Consider the following 27,911-nt stretch of genomic DNA (forward strand, 5'->3'; position numbering starts at 1 on the left):
TCACACTGTCTGAGCCTCAGTTTTCTCAACAAAGGGAAGATAATCCCCAGAGTTCCCTCCCATCAGCTGCCAAGCAGATGCCAGTCTGTATGGGGAAAATCAAAGCTCCCTAATACTGGGCAAGCAAAAATCTCGGAATGCAGAGCCCTATTCTCCAATGGACCTTGTGAGAAAGTGGGTTATAATGATCATAGGAGATAACAGCAAGCAGTTAGGCGGCCCTGTGGATAGAGAGCCAGGCCCTGAGTAGGAAGGACTTGAGTTCAAATCCTGATACTTCCTAGCTGGGTGACTCTGGGCAAGTCACTTGACCCCATTTACCTGACCCTTGTCCTAGAGAAGGAAGGAAGGAAGGGAGGGAGGGAGGAAGGAAGGAAGGAAGGAAGGAAGGAAGGAAGGAAGGAAGGAAGGAAGGAAGGAAGGAAGGAAGGAAGGAAGGGAGGGAGGGAGGGAGGAGGGAGGAAGGAAGGGAGGGAGGGAGGGAGGGAGGGAGGGAGGGAGGGAGGGAGGGAGGGAGGGAGGGAGGGAGGAAGGAAGGGAGGGATGAAGGAAGGAAGGGAGGAAGGAAGGAAGGAAGGGAGGAAGGAAGGAAGGAAGGAAGGAAGAGAAGGAGGGAGGGAGGGAGGGAAGGAAGGAGGAAGGGAGAGAAGGAAGGAGGGAAGGAAGGAAGGATCAATTTGGTGAGGTTCAGGTGCCTAGAGCTGGAAACTCAATGGAAAAACAAAACAAAACCCTTTGCCCTTGAGGGCTTCCATCTTCCTGGACGGAGAAAACTACAGATACACTCAGTTTTACAGAGCAGAAAGGATCTAAATGCCAGGGGAGTATCTGGGAAGGCTGCACAGAAGTGCCATCTCAGCTGAGGCTTGGATGAAGATAAAGTTTCTGAGATGTGGGCATGAGGAGGCAGTGTGCCTTGGAGGCATGGGAGGAGTGGCACATTGAGAAACAGCCAAAAGTCCAACTTGCCTAGAAAGTAAAGTTTGTCTAAGGCATCATTGGTGAACCTTTTAGAGATCACATGCCCAAACAGTGTCTTCAAGCTGCCTATGCCCCACCTTACCCCAGACAGGGGAGGGAGGAAGTGTTCACATCGGGCTGCTGGACGAAGAGGCAAGCATGTGAAAAATGTCCTCAGGCATGGTGGAGAGGGGGAACAGAGCAGCCCCCTCCATGCCACTGGGGCACACATGCCACATCTTCGCCAACACAGGTCAAGGGGAATCTTAAGAAAGGAATAAATCTGAAAGCAGAGGGAGAAACCAGATTTCCACAAATCAAGACTGAAAACTTTGTATTTTATACTCTAGGGAAGAGGGAAGCTTTGACAGTTTTTGAACCAGGGAGTGAGTAGCCTGTGCCCCAAGAATGTTTTTTGCAGCTCTATGAGGTGAGAAGGGAGAGAGAAAACAAGGAAGCCAAGCAGGAAGTTATTAGAGTAGTCTGTGGGAGAGGTGATAAGAACCTTAACTAGGTAAGTGGGAAGAGAGCCCAGATACAGTGTGAGAAAGTGTGAAAAACCATGGGACAATTAGGTATCTCAGTAGATAGAGAACCAGACCTGGAACTGGGAAGTTCTGGGTTCAAATCTGGCCTTAGACACTTGTGTGACCCTGGAAAAGTCATGTAATCCAAATTTTCTAGCCCTTATAGCTCTTCTGTCTTGGAATGGATACTATCAGTTCTAAGACAGTAGGTACAAGGTTTGTTACAATCAACTGATTTTAGATTGGGGGTTAAGGAGAGGAAGAACTCAAGGATGACACTGAAGCCAGAAATTTTGGAGTCTTGAAAGATGGGAGGTGCTTTCATGGAAACAGGCATTTGGAGAGACAGTAAATCTGGGAAGAAAGATAATGAGTTCTGCTTCTGACGTGTTGAATTGGAGGTGTGGAGAGGACATCCATGGAACAGCTATTCAGGTATTCAGGAGAAATGGCTGTATAGAACTGTGTAGAATTATATTTGCTCCTGTGGGAGCTAAAGAGCTTTCCAACAGATGGAGTAAAAAAGGAAGAGACAAGAGAGACAGAATAAAGTCTTGGGTGAAACCTGAGAAAAGGACCCTGAGAAGGAGCAGTCTGAGACATAAGAAAACAGAAGCCTGGAACTAGGAGTCCCTAAAGAAATGTCCATTGCTTGATTGTTAGGGATGGTGTCCCAGAGAGGATGCTTGAGTGTGTCCAGAGCTCCAGAGGGGTTAACAAGGAGAACTAAGAAAAGTCTACTGGTTTAGCCACTAGGAACCTCTTGGTTACCTGAAGGAAAGCAGCTTCATTTAAGTGATCAGATTGAAAGCCAGCTGTCCAAGAAGGTGAAGAAATGCAGGAAAATTTTTATAAATGATGCTTCCTATGACCTGGAGAGTAAAAGGGAAGAGGCAAAGGCCAGTACCTTGAAGGGATGGGAGGGCGCAATCTTCAAAGGATTGGGTGAACCTGTTTGTTGGTAACAGAGAAAGAACTAACTGGTCCAGAGAGGCTGGGGACCATTGGATCATAGTTTTAGAACTGGAAGAGATGGGGGCAGCTAGGGGATTTGGTGGATAGAGATCTAAGCCTAGAGAAGGGAGGTCCTGGGTTCAAATCTGACCTCAGACAAATCTTAGCTGTGAGCCTGGGCAAGTCAACCTCAGTTGCCTAGCCCTTAGCATTTTTCTGCCTTAGAACCAGTACTTCTATCAATTCTAAGACCAAAGGTAAGAGTTTTATTTTTTTTAAAGAAAAGAGAATTGGAGGAGACAGTCTAACCCAACACTCTCAATTTGTAGTTGAGGAAACTGAGGCTGAGGGAGATAGAGTGACTTTCCCAAGGCTGCCCAGACACTAAGTGTAAGAGCTGGGGCTTGCATCTAAATCTCTGGCTTTAATTCCAGCCCTTTTTGCCATGACCCTCTGGGTCTGGAAGGGGTGAGAGAGATGGCAAATGGGAAGCTGTCCTAGGAAAGAGGCTGCTTCTTCCTCCAAGATGGGAGCAAAGGAAGAGAGAGGGAGAGATAGGAGCCTGCCTGACCATCATCCTGAGAACGTGTTCTCTGCTCTCCACGCTATAGAAATAGGGCGTGAGACCTCAGTTCGAATCCCACCTCAGAGTCAGGCCTTCCTCCCTTCAGGCCTGCTCGGGGCTTCTTATTGGGGGGAGAGTGCTGTTACCTGCACACAGAGCTGTAACTAGGGCAGAGCCATCAGGGAAGCGCTCCCAGCTGCCAGAGTGCCCAGGGCGCGGCAGCATCCCTCTGTCTTTGTGGAGCCTGAACGCAGTGGCGCTTAGTACCTACCTATGGGGAGGAGTTATAACGGGATGCTGCCAAATGGCTCTCCATCTCCCACCTCTTCCCCCTCTTCCCTTCAGAGAAGTTCGAGGCAGATTTCATCCCACCCACCTCAGGTACCCGATTTCCTGGCCCCGATTTTGCCTGCTGCTCTTGCCTCAGCGGGTCGTTCTGCAGAAAACGGCCCGTAAACGTGAATACGGCCGTGCGGTGGGCTCGGGGCTCCTTCTGTCCTGAAGGGCGTGCAACCGGACAAGATGGGGGCCAGGAGAGGGGGAGGTTGACCCGTCCATCCCCTGGACAGTGGGCCAATGGGCTCTGGCTCCGCTGAGGTTGGGGCAGTCCAGACTTCCAAAGCACGTTCATGATGATGTCCCTGTAAGGCAGGGAGGGTCAACGAAGCCATTGAAGGAGAAAAAACTGAGGCTCAGAAAATTAGAGGATCCCTTCCCCCTCCTCCCCCTGTGGTCAGCATGACAAGCATTTAGTAAACTCTCGCCACAGGCAGAGAACAAAGAATAAACCTGTGAGTGTGCACTGGGGAAATAAATCAGGTGGGAGGGTCCTTTGGGCCAGGGCTGACCGCAGGGCCTCACCCACCCATCCAGGCCCTTTCCCTGAAAGCCCCTTGAGAGGGGGTGTCCACGTTCCCCCCAACTCTCCCCTCCCCCTCGCCTTCCCACGCCATAGAACAATGTCTCCAGGTGTAAGACTAGGCTGGCCCAGCCAAAATGTCTCTGCCTCAGAGCAGCTAGCCAGGACTAGAGAAAGGAGGTCCTGAGTTCAAATGTGACCTCCGACACTTCCTGGCTGGGTGGCCCTGGACACCCCCATTGCCCAGCCCTCTTCTGCCTTGGAACCGGCTTACAGTATCGATTCTAAGATGCAGGTCAGGGTTTAAAAGTGCCTCCGTCCCCTGGGGCTTCCCCAGGAACCATGCTTTGTTGTTCATCTGGCAAACGAAAGTGTGTGGGGTCGTAGCCGGCCAATGATGGCCACTTTGAAACAAGGACCTTCGGGTGGCTCCCAGGGAAGAGCTGGGAGTTTGGGGCTGGCGCTGGACCGAGCGGCCACCTCGTCTCCCCACACGTCTGTTGAGGTCCAGAGAGGGCGCTGGAAGGACCCTAGCGGTCACTCTGCAAACCGCTCTAATCCTTCGAAGGGCTCCGGGGGGCTGCGATGGCGGCTCAGGAGAGGCAGGGCCTCGTCCTCTCCTGCAGCTTCTTTGGAGAGAAGAAATCGCCCCCGGAAGCAGCCCTGGAGGCGCCCGGCCTCAGCCGCTCTCCTCTGTCTGGTCGCTCTCCGGCCCTCTGGACCGGGGTGCCCAGGCCAAGAGCCCTTCGGGCCTCACCCAGCACTCTTTGCTCCACAGTCCCTTTACGAGCGGCAGGGCATCGCCGTGATGACCCCCACGGTCCCAGGGAGTCCGAAGGCCCCGTTCCTGGGCATCCCTCGAGGTACGATGAGAAGGCAGAAGTCAATAGGTAAGGAAGGCGTGTGGTCATCCTCGTGAGAAGCACCCCCGTCCCTGCCTATGCGGGAGGGTGGGAGGAGGCGAGCCACAGGGCACCCCAACCCGGGCTCCCGTTTCCCCTCCCCTGCAGTGTGCCTACTGCCCGCCCTCCAGGTTCATCTGACCCACTTTCAGGTGTTCCACAAGCTTTCTGTCTAATCCGATCTCGTCAGCCAGGGCCATCTTGGATGGGAGCATCCCTAATGTGGCATGAGCTCCGTCCGTCCCAGGGCGGTCAGGCCCTCTCTCTTCACGAGAGTCCACCTCCCGGGTCCCAGCACGGTGGGGCCAGCGGGGTAAGAGGCTGGGAGGGCCTCCTCTGCCCGCAGGATTGGGCCGAGCGCTGGCCTCCAGCCGCTGCCCTTGAGGGCCTTTTCTGGGGTGCCCCAACTGACCCGTTTGAGCCCGGCCCTTCTCCGACATAAGGAAGGTGCCCGTGGCCGGTGGCCAGCAGGAGCCTGTCCAGGGAGCTTTGGGCTGAGGGTGGCGTGCAGCCAGGAGCCTCCTGAGACCCTTCTCTGTGTCGGGGGGAGGGGGCGCTTCGCTGTGTGCTTGCAAAACCTGATCACCAGGGAGTGTCTTCTGCACCCTCCTGGGCTCGTGGCTGGTCTGTTAGCGGGCTGGGGGCCCAGGGCCGGGCTGCCGATGACTTGGACGCCCTGACCGCCGGCCACGGGAGCGGCTGACGCTCAGAGCAGCGCTAAGGCCAGGTGGGTTTTGGCTCTGGCCAATACGCCACTTAATAACCACTCGTTTCCTCTTGTCAGACAGCAGAATCTTTCTCTCAGGTTAGTGAAGCTCCAGCCTAAAGTCTGTCGTTTCTGTGTCACGCCCTTTGCTCCATAAGGTGTATTCGTCAATGGCGGCTCCTTGGAAACTCAACCGTTGGCCAACGCGCCTGGCGCCGGTGGTGACTCCGAGCCCTCGGCCGTCCCCAAAGCATTGGCGATGCCCAGGATGCTTTCCCCAAGGAGTACGTCCCATTGAGAATACCCTTATCGAATGAATGTTGTTGTTGAGTCCATCGCAGGAATTCACTTTCCTGGACGCTCATTTGGTTCCCCTTCAAAAACCGCATGCCGCTGCCATTCCAGAGGGGGAGGGGCCCTCTGTGTCCGCCGGTCCGTGTTCCATGTCTCTGCTCGCCTTTTCACCGTCTCCTCATCCTGTTTTCATGTCCTTTGGGTGATTGCAAAAGAAATCTCTGGCCCCCCCTGGGACGCCCAACTCTCTCCAGCCATGGGGCAGTTCATGCTAACATTAGGAAGCATCGAAGGGCGTTAGGTCGCTTCAGGGCAGTGAGCGGCATTAGCTGTTGGACCAGCATTGATACACAATTCAGTCCCCTCCCCGGCCCTCCCAGGGGGCCTCGGGATGCCCCCGACTGGGAGCGGCGCAGGATATAGAAAGGGGCAGCCACACGGCAGAAGAGAATCTTCTCAAACTCCGAGTCTGTGATTCGCCCGTTCCACAGCCATGAGATGAGAGCTCACAGGGCCAGAGGCACAAAACAGAGCCCCCAGGCCAGCCTCTAAAGTCACCTCTAAAGTCCAGATGAAAAGCTCTCATGGGCTTTATTCATCTCGGCCCTGAGAGTGGCCACCAAGTCCCAAGCTGCGGACCTGTGCCATCGCCGCCAAAGCCTGGCGTACCATGGCTCGGATTAAAGCCTCTCCACCTCAGGGCAGCTAGGTGACTAGAGCCAGGCCTAAAAATGGGGGTCCCAGGTTCAAATATGGCCTTAGACTTCCTAGCTGCATGACCCAGGGCAAGTCACAACCTCATCGCCTAGCCCTTACTGCCCTTCTTCCTTGGAACTAATCCACAGTATTGACTCCAAGCTGGAAGTAAAGGGTTTAAAAAGAAGCCCCCCTAGAACCACGTCCGCATACCCTGAGCTCTCTCCTTATGTCCCCCGAGGGAGAGATTTCTTTTCTTCTCTTGACCCAGAGAGTGGCCAGTTAATGGTGTGTTCAGCGCTACATGTGTGCGTGTGCGTGTGTGTATGTGCATGTCTTCCTGTGTTGCTGTTGAAAAGTGACCAAATGGCAGATCCTGCTGCATTGAAGAGACACGCTATCAGCCCGTTCTGATAACTAACACTGTGTCTCACTGCTTCTCCGCTTCCAGGAATCACCGAGGAAGAGCGTCAGTTCCTGGCTCCCCCGATGCTGAAGTTCACGAGAAGCCTGTCCATGCCCGACACCTCGGAAGACATCCCGCCTCCTCCGCAGTCCTTGCCTCCTTCCCCGCCACCGCCCTCCCCGACCGCCTACAACCCACCCAAGTCCCCGACGTCCAGACCCTATGGGACCATCAAGCCCCCCTTCAATCAGAACTCGGTCCCTAAGGTGTCTCCATCCCCTCGGGCCGAGAACATCGGCACGGTGATGCGCGAGAAGGGCATGTACTACCGGAGAGAGCTGGACCGCTACTCCCTGGACTCCGAAGACCTGTACAGTCGCAATGCTGCCGCCCAGGCGAACTTCAGGAACAAGAGGGGCCAGATGCCCGAAAACCCGTATTCGGAAGTGGGCAAGATCGCGAGCAAGGCCGTCTACGTGCCAGCAAAGCCCGCCAGGAGGAAGGGCATGCTGGTGAAGCAGTCCAACGTGGAGGACAGCCCTGAGAAGACTTGCTCCATCCCCATCCCGACCATCATCGTGAAAGAGCCGTCCACCAGCAGCAGCGGGAAGAGCAGCCAGGGCAGCAGCATGGAGATCGACTCTCAGTCCTGCGAGCCTCCCGGGCAGCTGCGGCCCGATGACAGCCTGGGTGTCAGCAGCCCCTTTGCCGCGGCCATTGCCGGAGCCGTCCGGGACAGGGAGAAGAGGCTGGAGGCGAGGCGGAACTCTCCGGCCTTCCTCTCCACGGACCTGGGGGATGAGGACGTGGGCCTGGGGCCAGGGCCGCCTGCTCCCAGGACAAGGCCTTCCAAGTTCCCAGAGGAAGAGATGTTCGGCAATGAGGAAAGCCTGGGCCCGTTGCCATCTCCCACGCCAGTGGCAACACCGAGGGAGCCCGAGAACCATTTTGCCAACAGTGAGGCCGGCAGCCAGAGTGAGCCGGGGAGTCTGAGGACCCTGAATTCTGTCCCCAAAGCCAAGGGTCCCGAAAACAATGCCGGAGCGGCAGCCAAGAGCGGGAGCGCGGTCGGCCCGGATAACTATGTGCATCCCCTCACCGGAAGGCTACTGGACCCCAACTCACCATTAGCTCTGGCCCTCTCGGCCAGGGATAGAGCGTTGAAAGAAACTCAGCAGGGTCCCAGCAAAGGGGAGGCAACCAAGGCAGATCTGAACAAGCCTCTGTACATCGATACCAAAATGCGGCCCAACATGGAGCCCGCCTTCCCCTCCGTGACCAGGCAGAGCACCCGCGGACCCCTGAGGAGGCAGGAGACGGAGAACAAGTACGAGACGGACATGAGCAAGGACAAGAAAGGAGATGAGAAGAAGAACATGCTAATTAACATCGTGGACACCTCCCAGCAGAAAACGGCTGGCCTGCTGATGGTTCACACTGTGGATGCCGCCAAGTCGGATGACTCCCCCGAAGAGGAAGATGAGAAAGGGGACCTGAACCCAGAGCCAGAACGCTCTCCATCCGAGGTGCCCGAAAGCATTCCAGAAACCGAAGGTGCTTTACAGGTCTCGGCCACCGGCCCGGGCAAGGTGATGGCAGCAGCAGGCTCTGTGGATGAGCCGGTGGTCTTGCCATTCCGTATCCCACCCCCTCCTCTGGCATCCGTGGATCTAGACGAAGATTTTATTTTTACAGAACCATTGCCTCCACCCCTAGAGTTTGCAAACAGTTTTGATATCCCTGATGATCGCGCGGCACCAACTCCCCCTCTCCCAGATCTGGGGAAACCGAGGAAAGATTCCCCCCAGTCCCCTTCATTCCTCCCCAACCAATCAACCAACTCCGTAGACAGTAAGAAACCGGCAGGTCTTTCAAACTGTTTGCCAGCCTCGTTTCTGCCACCCCCAGAAAGTTTTGATAATGTCACTGACTCTGGGATCGAGGAGGTGGACAGTCGGAGTAGCAGTGACCATCACCTTGAGACAACCAGCACTATCTCCACCGTGTCCAGCATCTCCACCTTGTCCTCGGAAGGGGGTGAAACCCTGGACACATGCACGGTCTATGCAGATGGGCAGGCATTTATGGTCGACAAGCCCCCTGTACCTCCGAAGCCAAAAATGAAGCCCATAATCACCAAAAGCAATGCCCTTCACAGAGACGCCCTGGTAGAAGAGAACGCAGACGGCTTTGTGATCCCCCCGCCGGCGCCGGCACCACCCCTGCCAGCGGGTGGCGCCCAGCCAGGTGGGACAGCCAAGGCTCTCCAGCAAAGGACCTCCAAGCTGTGGGGAGATGTCCCTGAGGTCAAAAGCCCGATTCTCTCAGGCCCCAAGGCAAACGTCATTAGCGAATTGAATTCAATCCTGCAGCAAATGAACCGAGAGAAATCTACGAAACCAGGGGAAGTGTTGGATTCACCGACTGGAACCAAAACCGCTAGCCTCAGTACGAGGTAAGTGCTTAGAGTGGGAGAAGCCTAGCTGGGGTGAGTGAGCACATGCCAGCATGGTCGGCTGAGAAAAGAGCCGAGAACAAGCCTTGGGAAACCTTAGCTGCCCAATGAGCTTCTCAGATGGGAAGGGCCCAGAGGCTACCCTTAGTTAGGTGGTGTAGTGACCCCCTAAAGCCCATGGACACCCCTTCCTAAAGCTGTACTGGCCCAGATCAGGGATATCTCTGGCTCTTTCTGCCATGGTCTCCACTAGGCACCACCAGGAGTTTTATCAAGCCCCAGGCCTGGCCACAGCCTGCTTTTCCCAGAAATGGGTAAGAAGGGAAAATGAGCAGCAACTTCAGTCAGAAAAATTGAGGAGGGGAGGTCATTGCTGTTCCCCAGGCTGTTGTGTGACCTCTTGTGTGTTGGGAGCTGGGTTCAAGTTTTCACTTCAGTACAGGAAGGGCTATCATCTGGAAGAAGAAAAAGACTTGTTCTACTTGTCCCCACAGCATAGAAATAGCAGTGATGCAGAGCTGCCATAGTGGAAAGGCCCACCTGGGAAAGAAGTGGCCTCTCCCTCCCTGGTGGTGGCCTTCAAACAAATCCCCTCGTAGGAGGGATAGAGCGGGCGAGTGTCTGGTGCCAGAAAAGCCCAGGGCCTTTCCAATTCAATTCTGTTCATCTGTTTATGTGGCATCTATTCCACAGTAATCACTGGGCTGGGTGTTGGGAGTGCAGAGGAAAAAGCCAAAGCATCCTCACTCTCCAGTCGTTTCTGCTCTATGGGCAGAAAACCATCAGACAGTGGGCCCAGAACACGTAGAACAAAACAACCAGTAGGCGTTTCCCTGGGGAGGGCAAGAAGCACTGGTTGGGGAGGGAGTAGGGAATCAAGAGAGGTTTCCTGGAGGAGGTGACACACGCTGAGCTTAGAAAAAAGGCACCACCCATGATGGAGGAAGGCATTCCAGCCATGGGGGATGGTCACCAGGATGTGGGCATTTGGGGGAAGAGAGAGAGGAACAGGCATTTTTGTGGCCTCAGGGGCAAACACCTGGCACTTCCTGTCTGCCAACACTGTAGAAGAGAGCAGCCCTGGTCTGTGAGGGGCGTAGCCTCATAGAACCTAAGTCTGGCTGGAGAGCACCATCTGGCCCAACTCCCCCATTGGCAGGGAGGTAACAGAGGCCACAGTCCCACAGAAGGACTGGAATGCAGGGGCAGCGCTCCCTCTCCCACCCCGCTGCAGTCTTCCCCTCCATCCCCTGTAGACCGAGGCGCAGGGCCAAACCCATCATCAGAGCTTGGGCCCTACTCCTCCAGCCCACCCGAAGCCCCACTTCTTTCCGGAGTTGCTAGAGATGCTCGTGCCTGCGTGCGTGGCTTCGGAAGGTCACACGTGCCCACAGAGGCACTCACATGTATGGGGTCTCATTTCCTATCATGGCGATCTCATTTTGGAATTACTGTACTCTGGTGGCAGGAGGCTTCCTATCTGGCTACACACTACAACGGATGGCTGGGACTTAACACGGAAACAAATGTTTGATCCTTGAAGGAGCAAAGGGCACGGAGCCAGAAAACCTGGCTTTGGATCCCGACTTTGCCACCTTCTCCCCGTATGACCCTGGGCAAGTCATTGTATCTGTCCCCACATCAGTTCTCTCGCCTGGAAAATGAGGGGGGGGGGGTGGACCAAAGAGCCTCTTGGATTCCTTCCCATGAAACCGACAGAGTATTCTCCCGTGCCATTGCCTCGTCTGCAGGGTGCCCCAATCCAGGTGAGGGCAGAAGTTGATGTTGTCTTCCGGGAGCTTAGCAGCCTAAGCACAGGGGGCCCAGCAAAGCCTCCCCAGGCCTCCCTTCCCTCCGCTGTGAGCTGAGGCAGTAGCACAAGATGGCCTCTGAGGCCCCCTCCCAGACCCACAGCTGGGACCCTTCCTGGGAGCCTTTGGCCAAGTCTCTCTCCCTCTGGGCCAGAGCTTCTGTGCCTAAAGTACAAGATGGGCTTCCGTGGCACCGCAAGACTTTGCCCACTTTCCCCTCGAGCCCTCGTGGGGATGTTTAATGCTAGCCATTTGGTAAACGGGGACAGCCCTTGCCCCCACCCTCACCTGCTAAAGAGCTTGGGCCTGGAGAGCTGAGTTCCAAAGCCACTGTGCATCCCCCATCTCCATCCCCACATTTCTATAGTGCTCTAAAGCACTACTACAAACCACCTTCACAATCTTCCTACCTGTAGGCATGTGCTGTTATTATCCCCATTTTACAGATGAGAAAAGTGAGGCAAATGGAAGTTAAGGGGCTTGCCCAGGATCAGACAGTGAGTATCTAAGGTCAGATTCAAACTCGGGTCTCCTGAATCCAAGCCAGGTGCTCCATCTACTGTACCGCCTAGGTGGCAACTGATAAATGATTATTGATTCATCCAGTCCAAGCCATAGCGGAGCAAGGCTCTGCACTACAGCATCCCCAATAAGAGACTGGCCTGAGCATGTCCAGATAATCCCCCGAACGGCACCATAACTGCAGCCCCGAAGGCTTTCCTGACCTGGAGATGGAGGCACCGGCGGGGGACGTGGCCATGAGGGACTCGGCGTTTCTTGCTCCAAGCCCGCAGGGTGGGCACAGGGGTGGACATTTGCCTTGTGGCAGGCCCAGATCTCGAATTACTGTGGAAGGGCAGCCCTGCGGGTGGCCAGCATGACTTTGCCCTGAGCCAGTCCCAGGGCTGGACGCTCCTTGGGGAAAGAGCTACATCTTGTGTTTCCGCGGGGCCTCTCCTCAGACCTGGGCAGATTCTCTGGGCAAACGGGGTGGGTTTTATTGTTGAATCATTTCAGTCGTGACTGACTCTTTGTGACCCTGGTTGGGGCTTTCTTGGTGGAGATGCTGGAGGGGTTGGCCATTTCCTTCTCCGGCTCATTTTACAGATGAGGAAACTGAGGCCAGCAGTGTGAAGAGACTTGCCCAGGGTCACACAGATTTGAGGCCAAATTTGAACCCAGGAAAACGAGTTTTCCTGTCTCCAGGCTGGCACACTTTCCACCACATGGCCCGGCTACCCCCAACTGGAGGTTTAGTAGAGGAAGACAAACTTGACCAAGGCATTCTGCAGCGGCTATTAAGCCTCCAGAGGCTGGTCTTCTGACTTTCTCCTCTGAACAGTCATACATTTAGGATTCTCTTGAGAGTGACCCTGGGCAAGTCCTTTCCTTTCCTTTTCTGGGTCTCAGGTGCTGTCCAGGTCCAAGAGGCCCTCAAGAGCCTACAGGACTGCTAAAAGGGAGGACGGAGGCAGTGGGCAGTGGCCAAGGCCCTTCTCATTTGGTCCGGTCTGTACTGGACACGGACCCAAAGCCATGGCGGGCAGCAGGTTCTGGATCGCTTTCTGGCGGCCGGCCCTGTCACTTCCCTTCCTGGATCTCTGCAGGCCTAGGTTCTGGGATTCCATGCACGGGCACGTGTGGGCACAGACGTGTCCTGGCCAGTGAAAGCTTCAGGCTTGTCCCTCGAAGATGCTGGGGAGGGAGTGGAGGGTCCTCCAAGACCCTCCCGGCCACATCTCTGACCTCTGTTGGCCAAGTCACCCACCATGAGCCTCACTTCCGTGCAGTGACATGATCTGCTTCTGGGGTCTGTCCCTGACTTTGGCCTCCGTTTCCTCATCTGTAGAAGGGGAAGGTTGGGCTCGGGGCCCTCTGAGGTCTCGTGCAGCACCAGAGCCATTTTCCACCTGGGAGATGGCGCCCAAGGAGCCCAGGCCTCTTCGGTTCCCGGGCCCTTGGATGGGGTTCCAGACACAAATGGCTTTGGGGTGCTTTCGTTGGCTCCCCGAGCCACGAGGGCTAAAACAGGAGCTTCAGTGGTGGAGCTGAAAGTCGAGGCGTCGGGATCAGGAAAGGGAGAACTCCTGCCGGCCCTCCTCAGGGTGTGGGAAGAAAGCCAGAGCCGTGGAGTGTCCCCATTGGGGGGTCTTCTTGGCAAAGCCCTCCTGTCTCGTGGAGAGAATGGAAACCTCGACCCCCCGAATCCCGGGACTGGGAAATCAGCCCTGGGCACAGGCGTGCTTTACCACGTTTTCACGCACGCTTCTGTTCCCTCATTTGGAGGAAATGCATTCTCAATGAATAGGCGGGGCCAACATTAGCATCCCCATTTTACAAATGAGGAAACTGAGGCACAAATGACTGGGTCTTGTCCAAGCCCTTCCGCTCTCACCCATTAGTCACAGAGCCAGATTCAAAACACCAGAGTTACAGAAATCTAATGGTGCTGGCCAGCTAGCGCTGAAATTCAGTTCAGCTAATGTTGATTTAAATACCTTCTATGTGCAAGAATATGAGAATGTGTATAAGCACAGGGAGAGAGATGCTCCAGCACTGTGCTGACCAACCTATGGCACATGTGCCGGAGGGGGCTGCTCCCCTCCTCCTCTCCATCATGCCTGAGGACATTTCTCCCATCCCTCACCTCTCTACCCAGCTGGAGCACTTCCTCCCTCCCCTGTCAGGATGCAGCATGAGGATCAGCATTTGGGCACTCAGTCTTTAACAGGTTCACCATCACTGCTCTAGCAGAACCCAGAGCTGGGAGAGCCATCACTTCTCATGAACTAAACTATTCTAACAGCCAGAATTTATACTGTCCTTCAAGGTCTGTAAAGCATTTTACAACCATTATCTAAAGAAACACTCCCACCAGCCCTGGGAGATCAGTACTAATGTTATCCCCATTATACAAATGAGGAAAAAAGGTAGAGGTGAAGAGAACTGACCAGGGTCATACAGCTAGTTAGTGCCAGAGGTCAGATTGCCCCATACCACCCAGCAGTGTCTCCAGAGCTGCATCGCCAGGCAAAATCTCAGCTGCCCGCAGGGTCGCCTCAGAAATGTCCCCACAAAATAAACATGTCCAAATGGGGTTCAGGATCCTCCCAAACCTTCCGAAGCTCCCTATTTCTAGGGAGGAAACCACTGACCTTCCAGGCTCATCCAGTTGTCCCAGACCCTCCCTCCACCCCAGTAGTGGAGCTCATCATTTCTGCTCCTCTGACCTCTCTTGGATCCATCCCCTTCTTTCCAGTCCCTGAGCCCTGGCTTGGGTACGGGGCCTCAGCACCCTTCATCTGGAAGTGGCAGCAGCTCCTCCCTGCTCTCTGATTCCAGCCTCTCCCCACCCCCCCCCGACTCTCCTGCCTCTACTCCACTGCCAAAGGGAGGACCCAGAGTTCAGCTCGGACCACAGTGCTCCCCCATGCCTCCACCTCGCGGTCCAGCCTCTCCAGCCTGGCCTCTCAGTCTCATTCACATTCCTGCCCTTGAGGAGCTCTCAGTTCAGGCAACCTGGGACGAGAACCACTTTCCAAACTCCAATTCCATCTCCCCCAAGCTGGGATGCTCTCCTCCTCCTCATTTCTCCCAGTCTTTGTCCCTTAGGTGCCACCTCCTTCAGGAAGTCTTCCATCATTGTCCTAGTTTTTTAATGTGTTCTCTCTCTGTCTCTCTGTCCCTCTTTCTCTCTGTCTCCCTCTCTCTCTGTCCATCTGTCTATCTGTCTCTGTCCCTGTCTCTGTCTCTCTCCCTCTCCCTCTCTCTCTCTCTCTCTCTGTCCATCTGTCTATCTCTATCTCTGTCTGTCTCTTTCTCTCTGTCTGTCTTTCTCTGTCTCTCTCTCTGTCCCTGTCTCTCTCTCTCTCTGTCTTTCTCTGCCCATCTGTCTAGCTCTGTCTCTGTTCCTGTCTTTCTGTCTCTGTCTATCTCTCTGTCTCTGTCTTTCTCTGTCTCTTTCTGTCTCTATCTCTCTGTCTCTCCCTCCCTCCCTCTTTCCCCCTCCCAAATGAATTTCCTCATCTTCCCTTCTCTGCCCCTTGTAGTCTATGAGTGCCTCTAGGGAAGGGTCTGGTTCCTGCTTTGATCTTGGTCTTGGGCCCTAGCACAGCCCTGCACATGTAGTCATAAATGTTTGTGATTGTTGAATTGAGCACAATTTAAGTCCTAACTTGGCCATGAAGTGGCTATGAGACCTTGGGGAAGTCGCTCCTCTTTACTGAGGAATAAGTTAGACATTTTGACCGTCTGACCTGCTGTGGGGTTGCAGTGCCAATGAGACCCTCTCAGAGTTCTGATCATCTGGAGACGTTCTTAATTAGCTCTGAGCCCATTTCTCAAAAACAGAAGTAGTGAGTTCCCCGTCACTGGAAGTATTCAAAGAGAGGCTAGATGGCCACTTGCCACCGAGGTCCCTTGCAGCTCTGAGCCTCTGAGGCCCTGACAGCCCCTTTGCCGCTCCCTGCGCCTCCCTCAAGCTCATCCATAGTTCTGTCCAATCATAATGCTGGTCTTGATTCAAAATGAATCCGATCCGGCTGCTCTGGGCTTTTTCTACCCAGTCCATCCCAGCGGCCTCCACGCTGGAGAAGAGTGTGTTGGCAGCGCCAGCCAGGCCCGCTGATCCCCTCTTTTCCTAGTGCCAGTTGACATGTGGGTGAATGAGGCTGCCGGGTTTGGTGGCCTCTTTCGGTACGAGGATGCCCGACTCCCAGCCCGACTTCCATCCTTGGCTCCTGGGGACGTTGGGCCAGGAGACTCGGCGTGCGGGGCCACCTCCATCCCCTTGCGGTGCTGGCCTTGTCTCTGTGCCTCGACTTCTCTAGCTCTAAAACGGGGTCTCTGATCTCGGCGCTCCCTGCCTGATGAGCGTGCCGTCGTCAAGGCAACCTCCCGCCACGGCTGAGAACAAGAGCAAACCTGCCGTCTCCTCAGAGCTTTAAAGAACGTGACACACGTTTCCGCCTCATCCTCCTAATGACCAGCTCGCGAGCAGAGGCCTCGAGTGTCTGCATGTCGAGTTTGGAAATAAAGCGACGCTCAGGGGGACTCTACAACTCCCCGGGATCACCCAGCGACTAAGTGTCAGACGTGGGATTCGAACCCAGGCCTCCCGGCCCCACATCCTCCCTTCAGGACCTTTTGGGAACGTGTGTGCCACCCAGAAACCTTGGGGGGATAGTAACAGCCCAGTCCTGGGGTGGGAGCCCTGCTACTCCCCCCCCATCATCTGTCCAAGCAATGATGGAAGGACCTGGAGGAAGCTGCCATCTTGTTGAGCAGAGCCCCCTGTGGAATTCAGGGGAGAACATGGGCAAGAGTGGCACGGGGTGATCAGAGGCAGCAAACCTGGCAGATGCCCACAGAGCCAAGCCCTTGCTGCAGGCCAGAGCTGCTGACTAAAGATGGCAGAAGGGCACCTCAGAAGCTTCTCATCAGAGCCCTTTGAGAGAGGAAGACACTGAGGGGCTCATGGCAGAGGCAGGATTTGAACCCAGGCCCTCCTCTCCCAACCTTGTGTTCTCACCCAACCTGCCAGCCACCTTCTCTGCATTGAACTGTCGAAATGAAAATGTCTCTAGGCAAGAGGCAGAGGCCCAACCAGAGATGCGCGTGGGCTCTTCCTGTCTCCCTCCTGCCTTCCGCTGGCTTAGAGAAGATGGAGAGGGAGAGGGATGCGGCTCCTTAGCAGGCCAGCATGGTCCTGGGGGCTCCGCCCAGAGCAGAGAGGTTGCTAGGCAACCTCATCCTGCGGCCTGGAGGATCTAGCTGCAAGGGATGGCTGAGCTGGGGGGGGGGGGGGAGGAAGGGGAGGTCTCCCAGGGTGGTGAGGGTGGCCAAAGCCCTCCCCGGATATCAGAGGGCAGGAGGGGGAAGAGGAGGGGGAGGGGAAGGAGGAAGAGGAGAGGGAGGGGGGGTCTCCTGGGGTGGCAAGGGTAGCAGAAGCCCTCCCTGGAGATCAGGGGGCAGGCAGGGCAGGAGGAAGAGTAGGAGGGGGGGGAGGTGGCATCCTCATCCCTGGAGGCCCTCTCAGAGGAAGGTTGGGGAAGGGGTGAAGCATCTATGAGGCACCCCTGTGCCAGGGAGGGGGGGCACCCTCAGTCTCCCACCCTGGCTCAGCTGCCTTTTGGCCCTGCCGAGGGTTGGTTCCTGTTTGAAGCTCAAGACTAGGCGTAGCCTTGGCTTTCTGGGAGAGTTCATTAAGCTTTCTGGATCCTGGTTTCACCCTTCTAAAAATGGAGAGACCAAGCAGGGCAGGGACAAAAGCCTTCAGCCCACTGGAGTCGGAGGACCCGAGTTCAAGTCCTGCCTTTTGCTCTCCTTGGCTGATCATGGGGAGCCTTGGGGATGGAGGATGGGGGGAATGGGGGGGCCTCCGAGATAATGCCCAGCTCCAGCCCTCCACCATGAGCAGCCCGGCAGTGTGGGCCCCGGGGATGGGCTCCCTCATCTCATCCCATCTCATGAGTCACCAGCTCACACGTGTTTGTCTTTCTTTTCATTCATTTTGCCATTCCATTTTGTCATCCTCTCATTTGCTCTCATTGGCCGGAAGCAGAAGAGGGTCGTGCTGATTACACGTAAGTGGGGCCTGCGGGGGCAGCTGCCACCTGTGCCCGTCCCTCTGTCTCTCCTTCCTGACTGCGGGCGTCCGAGGGCCCCGGCACCTCTCCTTCAGCAGCTACACGCATCCGTCTCCATTCTCAGCATGTCACCTCAAACGATAACAACCGCCATCACGTTCCCTGGCACCCCCCAGCGGGTTAGGTTTGGAGGGAGCTTCGGGGAGGCACCGAGGGGTGGTCGAGGCCGGCATTCTTCATTCACAATCAGTCTTGCTGCCTCCAGCCCAGGGCTTGGACCAGTGCCCAGGCCACCTGTCCCAAGCTAGGCTGGCTGGCTGGGCCTCTTGTGGGGGGCGCGCCCTGGCTCTCTGCGTCAGAGTGCCCTTAGACCAGGGGCCCAATCTAGAGCCCGTGTACCCCCTGCCCCACCACAGGCTGCCTCATGCCAGCTTTGGGCAGCTGTTGGCCCCTGGGGAGGGCCTCTGCCCCATGGGAGGCCCTGCATCAGGAGAGTGGGGAGACGGTACCTCATGCCAGTGGGGGCCCACGGTTTCTGGGGCAGCACTCGAGGCTTCCTGCCAGGCCCAGGCCAAGCCACCAAGGACCAGGAGCCAGAGGGAGCCAACACTCTCCTGGGGTGCAGGAAGGGAGCTGGTGCCAGGGGAGGATTCTGGGCCCTGGGGGGAGGGGGCCTGGGGGCTCTTGGTGCCATCCCTCCCTTCTATCTTCCAATCAACACTGCACTGGCTCCAAGGCAGAGGGCGGTAGGGCTGGACAAGAAAGTTAAGGGACTTGGCCAGGGTCACACAGCAGCTTGAGCTTTAACCACTTAAGACTGTACCGAGACTTAAGTGAGATTGTAATACTACGTGCTTCAGCATGTTGTTCTATTATATCCTCTACAACATGGCCTGAATGCTTCTCGGCTATGTGTCTGGGCCGCAGGATAGAACTGTGATGATTATCTACTAGCTGGCGATCCGGATTAGCCAGCCTCCTAGAGAACGTGAAGGTTTGCAAAGCGCTTCACCGATATTATCTCCCTGGATCCTGCCCACAAGCCTATGAGGCAGGCACTATCCTTAGCCCCATTTTACGGAAGGGAAAGCGGAGGCACGCAGAGGGGCCAGTGAACATCTAAGACTGAAGTGGGGCTGAGGCCTCCCTCACTCCAGGTCTGGCCCCCCGCCACGTCAAGGAATTTCTCTCTTCCTCTTCGAAGACGTGGGTTCAAATTCTGCCTCTGACACCTGCTAATTGATCTGGGACGAATCCCTCGCCTGGAACCGACCGGAGATTGTTAAGTCACGCCCTGTGGAAGGAGTTTCACACTGGGATTTCCCTGGCCATATGGTCGGGGCTGGACCCACAGCCCCAGGTATCCGCAGTGGTCAGGAAGAGCGGATCTCCCCGAGGTTCTGGCCCTTCGGTCCCCCCCAAGGAGCCTCGGGAGCCACCTTACCCAGCTGCCCACGTCCAGAGGGCAGCCCAGGAGCCACGGAGGCAGCGGGGTGAGGGGGATGTTAAGAAACATGCCGGCTGCCCGGCAGGCAGTGGACGCCCCCCTGGAGGTCTGCCAGCCAAGGCTGGGGCACCCGCTAGTCACAGACACGGCGGCTCCCCTCGAGCCCAGAGATGCTGGGAGAAGCACCCCACGGATGGGCAGGAGGCAGCGAGGAGAGACCTGGAACCCCGACGCGGGGGTGGAGGGGCCGGGACCCAGGGACGCCCAAGTCTGTCCCCAAAGAAGGGGACAAAGGCTATGCCTTCTTCCCCCTCCAGAGCGGGGGCGCCCAGCTGGGCAGGGACTCGCTGCTCCTTTGGTCGGCCCTTGCTCGGCTTGGCCTTTTTCTGCCAGCCGGCCGGGACTCTGGACAGGCGGAGGAGGAGCCTGAGGAGAAAACTAGAGGCAGAACAACGTCTGCTTTCCCAAAAGAGGGCCTTCTCCAGTCCCGGCAGACCCACTGCTCAGGGCTCCTCCCAAGGGTGACGGGCCTTCGGGGGCCAGCAGGCTGCGGCACAGCAGCACAGTAGGTTCCATTTCAAACTTGGAATCAGGTGGACCCGAGTTCAAGTTCTACCTCAGACACTCACCAGCCATGAGGACCCAGGCAAGCCACTGCCTCCTCTCTGCCTCCATTTCCTCTTCTGTTAAAAACAGGAAGCATTCTCGTGAGAGTCCCAAGAGATCCTAACTGTAAAGCATCGCGCCGAGTCAGTGACTCCCCACAGGTCCTCCGGATGCACGGGGGAGAGTGCTGGGCTCGCGTCAGTCCAGCCTCCACTTAGCTGTGTGGCCTTGGACAAGTCCCTCAACCTCTGCCTCCATTTCCTCTTCTGTTAAAAACAGGAAGCATTCTCGTGAGAGTCCCAAGAGATCCTAACTGTAAAGCATCGCGCCGAGTCAGTGACTCCCCAAAGGTCCTCCGGATGCACGGGGGAGAGTGCTGGGCTCGCGTCAGTCCAGCCTCCACTTAGCTGTGTGGCCTTGGACAAGTCCCTCAACCTCTGCCTCCATTTCCCTGACTCAAACTGGAATAATGATGCCCTCTTCTCTGAATTATCAGGGCCTCAGCCAGGGTCCCAAGTCCTCCTCCCTTCTGTAATGGCTGACTTAGGTCAGAGAACCACATGCTCAGAGATGCCAGGCCAGCCTCCTCGCTTCCCTGAGGAAGACCCCGAGAGGTCGGTGTCACCCAGGGAAAAGGCTAACAGAGCCAGGATCTGCACTCGGAGGCTCAACCAACTGTCCCCTTCTTGGCCTCTCAGCGTCCATCCAACAGAAGCTCCCACGGTCTGGGCGGGGTCCAGCACCGGGTATGCAGTAGGTGCTTAATTAAGGCTTGGTCAGGAGCACGCTCATCCCCATTTCTTCTGTAAGCACACACTGCCCTGGCCGTCGGGTGCCCAGGGATGCTGCCCCCGAGGCTGTGCAGAGCCTCGTGAAGCAGGCGGCCTCGCTGGAGGCGGGCAGGCTCTCGGGGCGCCCTCATGCCTTATTCCTGGGCAGGAGCTTCTCCAAGGACACATTTGTCCCCTTCCCTTGATGGGGCTGACTGCTCAGGTGCCACCTCTTACAGGAAGCCTGCCCTGACTGCTCCTCTCTCCCAGGCTCTCCGTCTCTCTCTGCGCGTCTCTGTTTCTCTGTCTGTCTCGCTTACTGTCCCTTCATGGGCAGCACACAGAGCTCAGGACTCGGCTTTGCTTCCTCTCCAAGGCAATGAGGTGGTTTGTCCATTTTTCGGTGTGTCTGACTCTCCGGGACTCCGTGTGGAGTTTTGTTGGCAGGGATACTAGAGAGGTGGGCCATTTCCTTCTCCAGCTCATTTGACAGGTGGGGAAACTGAGGCAAACAGGGTGACATGACTCGCCCAGGGTCACCCAGCTAAGAAGTGTCACTGCTGCCTCTGGCCACCCACCTGCCCATTTCTCTGGAGGGCTCGTCTCCTCACCCAGGCTGGGAAGGGCTTGGCGCGGCCTACCTACCCGAGTGAGGCTGGGGTTCAAAACACGTCCCCAGAGATCCCAGAGGCTGGGGGGCTGCCTCGGGGAGCAGCAGCTGTAAGGAGCCCGCAGAGGATTCAGCGGAGGGGAGGGCCGGCGCTCCGAACTCACGAGCTGGTGGGTTTGGGCAACTCCAGGTGCGGAAGGTGCTTCGTCAGGAATAGATGGACAGTTGGCCGGGGGGCTCAGTGGATGGAGAGTCAGGCCTGAAAAGGAGAAGTCCTGGGTTCAAATCTGGATTCAGGCACACCCTCGCTCTGTGACCCTGGGCAAGTCATTTGACCCCATTGCCCAGCTCTTACCGCTCTTCTGCCTTAAAACCAATATGCAGTGTTGATTCTAAGATGGAAGGTGAGGATTTAAAGGGGAAAAAAATTTAAATAAATTTTAAAAGAAAGTGGTTTGCCCAGAATCACACAGCTGGCATGTCTCTGAGGCAGAACTTGAACCCATGACTCCTCGCCCCCTGGAATGACCCTCTGCCAGGCCGCCTTTAGTGGAGAATTCAATTCGGATCCATTTCCTGAATACAAAGTCAGAAGTGAAGCTGGCCCTGCTGAGCGAGAGCCATTCCTGGCAGTCTTGGTGAAAGTCTTCCCCAGAGGCCTGGTGGGCCTGCTCGGTGAGGGAGGGCCGGACCCCGGAACCCCTCCCCCACGGGCACTGGGGCTCTGCCAAGCTGGACCCTGCTCTGGAGCTTCGGGTAGTTGCCTGTTTTCTCCTGAAAGCAGTCGGGGTGGGGCAGGACAGAAGCCCAGCCCAGCCCGGACAGGACTTAAGAAAGCTTCCCAGGCCTGCTGGGAGAGGGGAGAATGGTGAGCCCAAAGCCACTGCCGCTGCGATGTGGCACCCCGTGATTTGTGGGGCGCCTGAGCATGCGGGGAGGAGGCTGTGCACAGGAGCAGCAAACCACAGACCTCCCAGCCCAGGACCCAGAGCTTCCCCCAGTCCTTACAGCAGAGGTCCAGGAGGGTGTGGATACCATCCAGAGTCCTTCTGACCTCCCCTCTTGGTCATAATAGGAACTACTGAGGGCTTACACGGCTCCCCTAAAAATGTCCCCTCCCTCCCTTCCTTCCTTCCTCCCTCCTTCCCTTCCTCCCTTCTTCTCTTCTTCCATCCCTCCCTTCCTTCCATCCTCCCTTCCTCCCTTCTTCCCTTCCTTCTTTCCCCCCTCCCTCCCTTCCTTCCATCTTTCCTTCCTTCCTTCCTTCTTTCCTTCCTTCCCTCCCTTCCTTCCATCCTCCCTTCCTCCCTTCTTCCCTTCCTTCCTTCCTCCCTCCTTCCCTCCCTTCCTTCCATCCTCCCTTCCTCCTTTCCCCCCTCCCTCCCTTCCTTCCTTCTTTCCTTCCCTTCCTCCCTTCTTCCCTTCCTCCATCCCTCCCTTCCTCCCTTCCATCTTTCCTTCCTTTCTCCCATCCCTCCCTCATCCTTGAACTCAGGTGACTGGGATAACTGGTTTGGTGTCTCTTGCAATAATGTCTCCTCCTGATTGGGGCATGCTAGAATCATTGGCTGCCCGTGTGCCTGCCCCGAGAGCCCCCGCTTTAGTTTTCTACCACCCCACGGCCCCGGCTCCCCCCCTGCCAGCTCTCTCGGTGGCCCAACCACTGCTCTCCTGTGACTCTGGTTTCCCTTTGTCTCCTTTGCAGGAGCACGGATGTCATGAGCACCGTCTCAGGGACGCGGAGCACGACGGTCACCTTCACCGTCCGCCCTGGCACCACCCAGCCGATCACCCTGCAGAGCAGGCCGCCGCCGGACTATGACGGGAGGACCGCTGTCACGAGACGTGCCCCGAGCCCCGTGGTCTCGCCCACAGAGATCACCAAGGAGGCCCTGAGCGCCCCTGTGGCCTCCGTCTCAGCCGCGTCCCCTTCACCTACTCTGTCTGAGGTTTTTAGCCTTCCGAGCCAGCCACCTTCCGGGGACCTGTTTGGCTTGAGCGCGGCAGCGCGCAGCAGGTCCCCGTCTCCCTCGATACTGCAACAGCCAATCTCCAATAAGCCTTTTACAACTAAACCTGTCCACCTGTGGACCAAGCCCGATGTGGCTGATTGGCTGGAAAGCTTAAACTTGGGCGAGCATAAAGAGACCTTCATGGACAATGAAATCGACGGCAGTCACTTACCAAACCTCCAGAAGGAAGACCTCATCGACCTCGGCGTGACGCGAGTGGGCCACAGAATGAACATCGAGAGGGCGTTGAAGCAGCTGCTGGACAGATAAGGGCGCCTGCTCCTCCTCCCTAGGCCTTCATGGACTTCTGCTTATAAGTAGAGATGGGCTTGTGCTGCAACCGCGTGAGGCCCCCAGCCCGGCTCCATCCCCCTCCTGTTGCCCAAAGAAAGGCCGAGGGCATCTTGGCGCCCCAGGCCGGGTCCGCCACCCCTGAGCCGCGGCCAGGCAGAGGCGCCACTCCCTTCAGTCGAGGGGAGGAAGGGAGAAGGGCATTCCACCTCCCTTGCTCCTCCCAGTCCCAGATGCCAGCCCAGGAAGGGGCTCGGCCGGATGGATGCCCCCTGAGCTGCTCCTCCCTTGGTTCTGACCGGCTCCTGACCCCCCAGGTCCAAGCACTGGCTCTCGCTCATCCCTCTCCCCTCGTTAGTCGGTCCCTGCTCCCTGGCTTCCTTGTTTCCAAGCGGTTGGCTTGCGGGAGAAGCAGCCCCAGAGGTATTTATTTATGGGCTGCACCATCTTGGGGCCCCGGCGGTCCCCGGAGTCTCACCCATCTCCTCGCTGGGACTGGAGCCATAGCTGTCGGGCAGAGAGGTGGAGAGACCTTGTCCGCAGATCGTGTCCTGCTTTGCTTACCTTTATTTCTTGATTTCTGCAAATAAATCTATTTAGCATATTTCCCAGGCGGCCACCTGAGGCCACCCGGAGTTAGTCAAAGCACAGAGCCACGATGTAGAGACGGAAGGGGAGAGCCAGCCCGCCCCGGCCACTTGCCACCTCTCTGCCAGACACGGGCTGTCCCGTCCAGACATGTCCGGCTGGGCTGGGGAAGACGGTAGGTCCCCTCCCTCCCCTGCTCCTGCTCCTGCTCTCGAGCATTTGTTACACCCCATCGAGGTTGACGGAGGCGAGCCCAGACATTGGCCCAAAGGACAATCCGATCCATGAGGTGAACCAGGGCCCGCTGGTGCTACCTGGACCGCGGGGTCTTTGTCAGGAGCTGCTGTCAGGGGCGCCGAGGTTGAGGAGCCACACCGTGACAGCCCCTTGGCTGTCTGGGGCCAGGGAGAGCGGTGTGTCCAGAAGTCTCCCCTCCTCCTTGGGCCTCAGGGAATCTGCAGCCTGCTGTGAGAGGGATGGACAGAAGGCGGACAGGACCCGGGGCTGAGAGGAGCAGCCCAATTCCGAGCGGGGGTTGCAGTGCAGAAATGGAGGCAGCAAAGCGAGGGCCCGCCAAGGGGCTAGGAAAGATGCTGGTCATTAGTCGTAGAGCGAGATCACCCCGACTGCCAACTTTTCTAGGCCCTCTTCTATGTCTTTCTCCCCTCCCTGACTTGGCGCAGGCTCCCCGAGGCTCCCATCTGCGAGGGAGGTCGCCAACTGCCCACAGCTAGCCAATGTCCTGCCAGGCTTCCAGTGTACTCCCCGCCCCTGTGGAAGGGGCCCAAAGGCTGGGGTTTGCTTTTCCGTTTTCTTTTCCAGACGAGGCCGCCCATCTCTAGTTATAAAACGAGCCTTTTTTCTTTTCTTTCTTTCCTTTTTCTTACTTTTGCTCACAATCAGGTGTGTCTGATTACGTCTGCAGCAGCCCTCGAATGAGTACGGCAAAATTTACCAATTTAACTCTTTCTTTACTGCAAGTTTAAATAGTTGTATAGATAGTTTATAAGCACAATATTTTAAGAGAAAAAACAGTGGCTGGTCTACTAGGCAGCCTTTGTGCTAGGAAGTGAAAACAAACAAACTTTGGTGATTTAATACTAAGAATCCTATTTCTGTGGAATAATTCTAAAGTCTGACCTTTTTAAATCAAACTTATTTGGATGCGTCTGAACCAGCAGAGCTGTGTTACGTTTTCTATCTTTGCTAGAACTTCGGCACCGAAGGACAAACGTCTCTTCGAAAGGGGTCCCGATTCACCGCGCGGCCGGCGGACCGGCGGTCGCTCGCTGGCTCGCCTCCCCGCTCCCAAAGCCAACAAAAAGCCACTCGTCCCCCGTCCCTCCCCGCCCCCTGGAAAACCAGTCTTTCTTTTGACTTTGCCTCTGTTCCGATCCCCTTTGCAGGTCAATCTTTGTATTTGGAAGTTCCAACCTAACTTGTAATAAAAAGAATGCATTCGGGCATTTTCCTTCAGAGTACTTTCGGTTTTTCCATAGTGAGACAAACGTTGCTCTAGAGGAAGTTGGAGAGAGGCCAGCGGAGGGGCCGCCAGGGTGACGCAGGTGTAAAAAACAAGCAATGGTCCTTCAGCCATCATTTGTCTTCCATTTGGCGATATGGCAGAATCCAGTCAATAAACCACTCACTAGTTCTCTTCCGGCCTTTGCTTTCAGCCGGTGTTGCCTCGGCCGCACCGGAACCCAACCGATAGGAGAGCTCAGCCAGCGGGCTTCCGGGCTGCCGCTTTTTAATCGGCTCCGTAGAGTTTAGGTGTCTGGAGTGGTGGCCCCGGGGGCAGCCCGGCTCCTGGGTGCGGATCTCTCCAGACTCCCGGCAGCCGAGATGCGGCGTCCTCGGCAGAAAGCCGGAGGAGATGCAAAAGAGCTGATGAAATAGTTTATTTTTACATTGTGTCTTACCGAATAAAGGTAATCGGGCTGACCCAGGGCCTGCTTTGACCAATAAAATACTTGTTTGCCAAGACGAAGCGTCTCCAGCTCTGTTTGACGAGTTTGCTCCCCTCGGCAGTAGCTCCCCGTCCAGAGAGCCCCCTCCAGCTTCCCCCCCTCAGGCCAAAGCGTGGTCCTCCCCCATGGTGGAGCCGGTGCTCCAGGAGACCGGGAAGCTGCAGCTCTGGGTTCTAGGAGAAGCGTCTTCTCTGTCCCCTACTTTAGGTAAACTGTACTCCCAGGTCCAATCTCTGTCATATGTGTATATACGAGACCAAACCTCCCGCTGGCCAGGACGCCTCCCCCGAAACACCTGGACAGGTTCCTGCCGTACTGGTTCCAGCTGATGCTCAAACGAGGACTAGCCGTGGCTGTGGTTGTACAGATGCTACATATCCCAGAGCTGGTGCATTATTGGTGGTACGGCTCGTCATGAAAGAATGCCTCCTTTGGGGGTTTCCTCCTGAGCACCCAATGTGCCTATTGATCACCCCGCGAGTCCAGCAGCCAAGGTGTGTCGGCACCCCAACCCCAGTGGCTTCCTGGGAATGCTTTTCTCTTCCTGTCTAGCCTTTAGTGTTCTATTGCTCTGGCCTGGCCCCGTCCCCACCTTCTCTCTGGGTCGTCTAGTCAGCCTGCAGGAGCCACGCCCCTTTGGCTCGCTCTTCTCATCCCCGCCCAGACTCGAGGCCCTCTTGTGAGAAGGTCCAGGGTCTGCCAGCACGTGGAGGAAGCGGTCCGGATTCCTCGCAGCAGAAATGGCCGAGCCCGTGAGCACAGGCTGGGCTTGCTGCCGCAGAGCAGGGGTCCTCTCTGTCCAGCTGGAGAGGAGGGAGAGCCTCCCGACATGGCAGCCACTCCTTCCATTTGGTCCGTCTGCCTTGGTTTTCTCCACGACGTGGAAAACGGAGGTCCTGAACCTCGGACTCGTGTCCCCTTCGGGACCTTAGAACCCTGCTGAGGAGGCCGCTCTGCTTGACTTCTGTTCGCTGGTGGGGCTGGCTTGCGGCACGGGGCGGAAGGGCTTTTTGGCTCCCCGGAGGAGGTGAGGCAGCGGCCACCACTTCCTCTGCCCCGTAGTCTCCCCTCCTGCTGCTCGCTCCACCGCCCCCCCTTCCAGGAGACTGTGGGGCGCCTCCAAGGGTTCCGGTGACTGCGCTGTCCAGCCCTCCCCCTCCTCAGAGGGAGCTTGCTTTCCTTGGGCGCCCCCCCCACAGCCCCATAGCTCCCCTCCCTGCCTCTTTGGACCCCGAGGCTTTGGGGCCAAAGTGTCTTTGGGGCTCGAAAGTGTCCGAGCCTTCTTCGCTTCCTGTTTGGACGTCCTTGGGGCATTTTCAGAACTAGACACACGTGAGCACCTTAGCACAACCACAACCCCACTGATCCACGGCGAGCCCTCACCCCCCCCCCCCCCACGGGGATCCAGGGGGAGCTGGGGGCGTCCTTGTCTGCTTCCCATGGCTGTTTCCGCGGCCTCTTGCGCTGTTGGGTCTTCCTCAAACCCACTCCTTGGCCACGAGTCTTCCAAGAAAGGGGGCCGAAGGGCGCAACCAGGAAGCCCAGAAAGCACCAGCCTCGGGCACCGGAGCCAGTGCCTGGCCGGTGTCTCCGCAGTGTGTCCATGTAGGCCAGACTTAGTTTAGTGCCCTGTTTCCGTCCAGCCTGGATGTCTCTGCCTCGGGGCCCCCCTGGTGTCCCTGGGGAGGAGCCCAGGCACGGAAGTGGAATACAAAGGCCACTGAAATCAGATCCTGTCCCATTCATTTCCGCCCAGCCTGGAGGAGGAGGAGGGAGGCCGCCGGGCCGCTCAGGTCTGCCTGCCTGCTGCTGACACCCAGTGGCAGTTCTCGAAAGGGCAGCGAGCCGCCATCTTGTCAGCCATCCCCAAACCCATTTTGTTTCCTAGTTCCATG

The 27,911-nt window shown here is 56.7% G+C and overlaps 1 protein-coding gene across 11 annotated transcripts in view; it reads left to right on the plus strand.

The window, feature by feature from the left end:
* The window catches only part of SHANK2 (SH3 and multiple ankyrin repeat domains 2), a 433,543-nt gene extending 407,511 nt beyond the window's left edge, over window positions 1–26,032 (plus strand). For 5 of the 11 annotated variants that reach the window (XM_056801156.1, XM_056801149.1, XM_056801150.1 and 2 more), the window contains 4 exons: window positions 4,644–4,755; window positions 5,632–5,757; window positions 6,915–9,324; window positions 22,861–26,032. In XM_056801156.1, coding sequence (XP_056657134.1) covers window positions 4,644–4,755; window positions 5,632–5,757; window positions 6,915–9,324; window positions 22,861–23,437 — 3,225 coding nt within the window. In that variant the 3' untranslated portion in view covers window positions 23,438–26,032. Of the gene's footprint in view, window positions 1–4,643; window positions 4,756–5,551; window positions 5,573–5,631; window positions 5,758–6,914; window positions 9,325–22,860 lie in introns of all 11 variants that reach the window. The other 6 variants (XM_056801152.1, XM_056801153.1, XM_056801160.1 and 3 more) reach the window with 3 other exon arrangements.
* Window positions 26,033–27,911: the final 1,879 nt, after the last annotated feature.

Source organism: Monodelphis domestica, chromosome 6, assembly GCF_027887165.1.
Source record: "Monodelphis domestica isolate mMonDom1 chromosome 6, mMonDom1.pri, whole genome shotgun sequence".
NCBI classification, from domain to species: Eukaryota; Metazoa; Chordata; class Mammalia; order Didelphimorphia; family Didelphidae; genus Monodelphis; species Monodelphis domestica.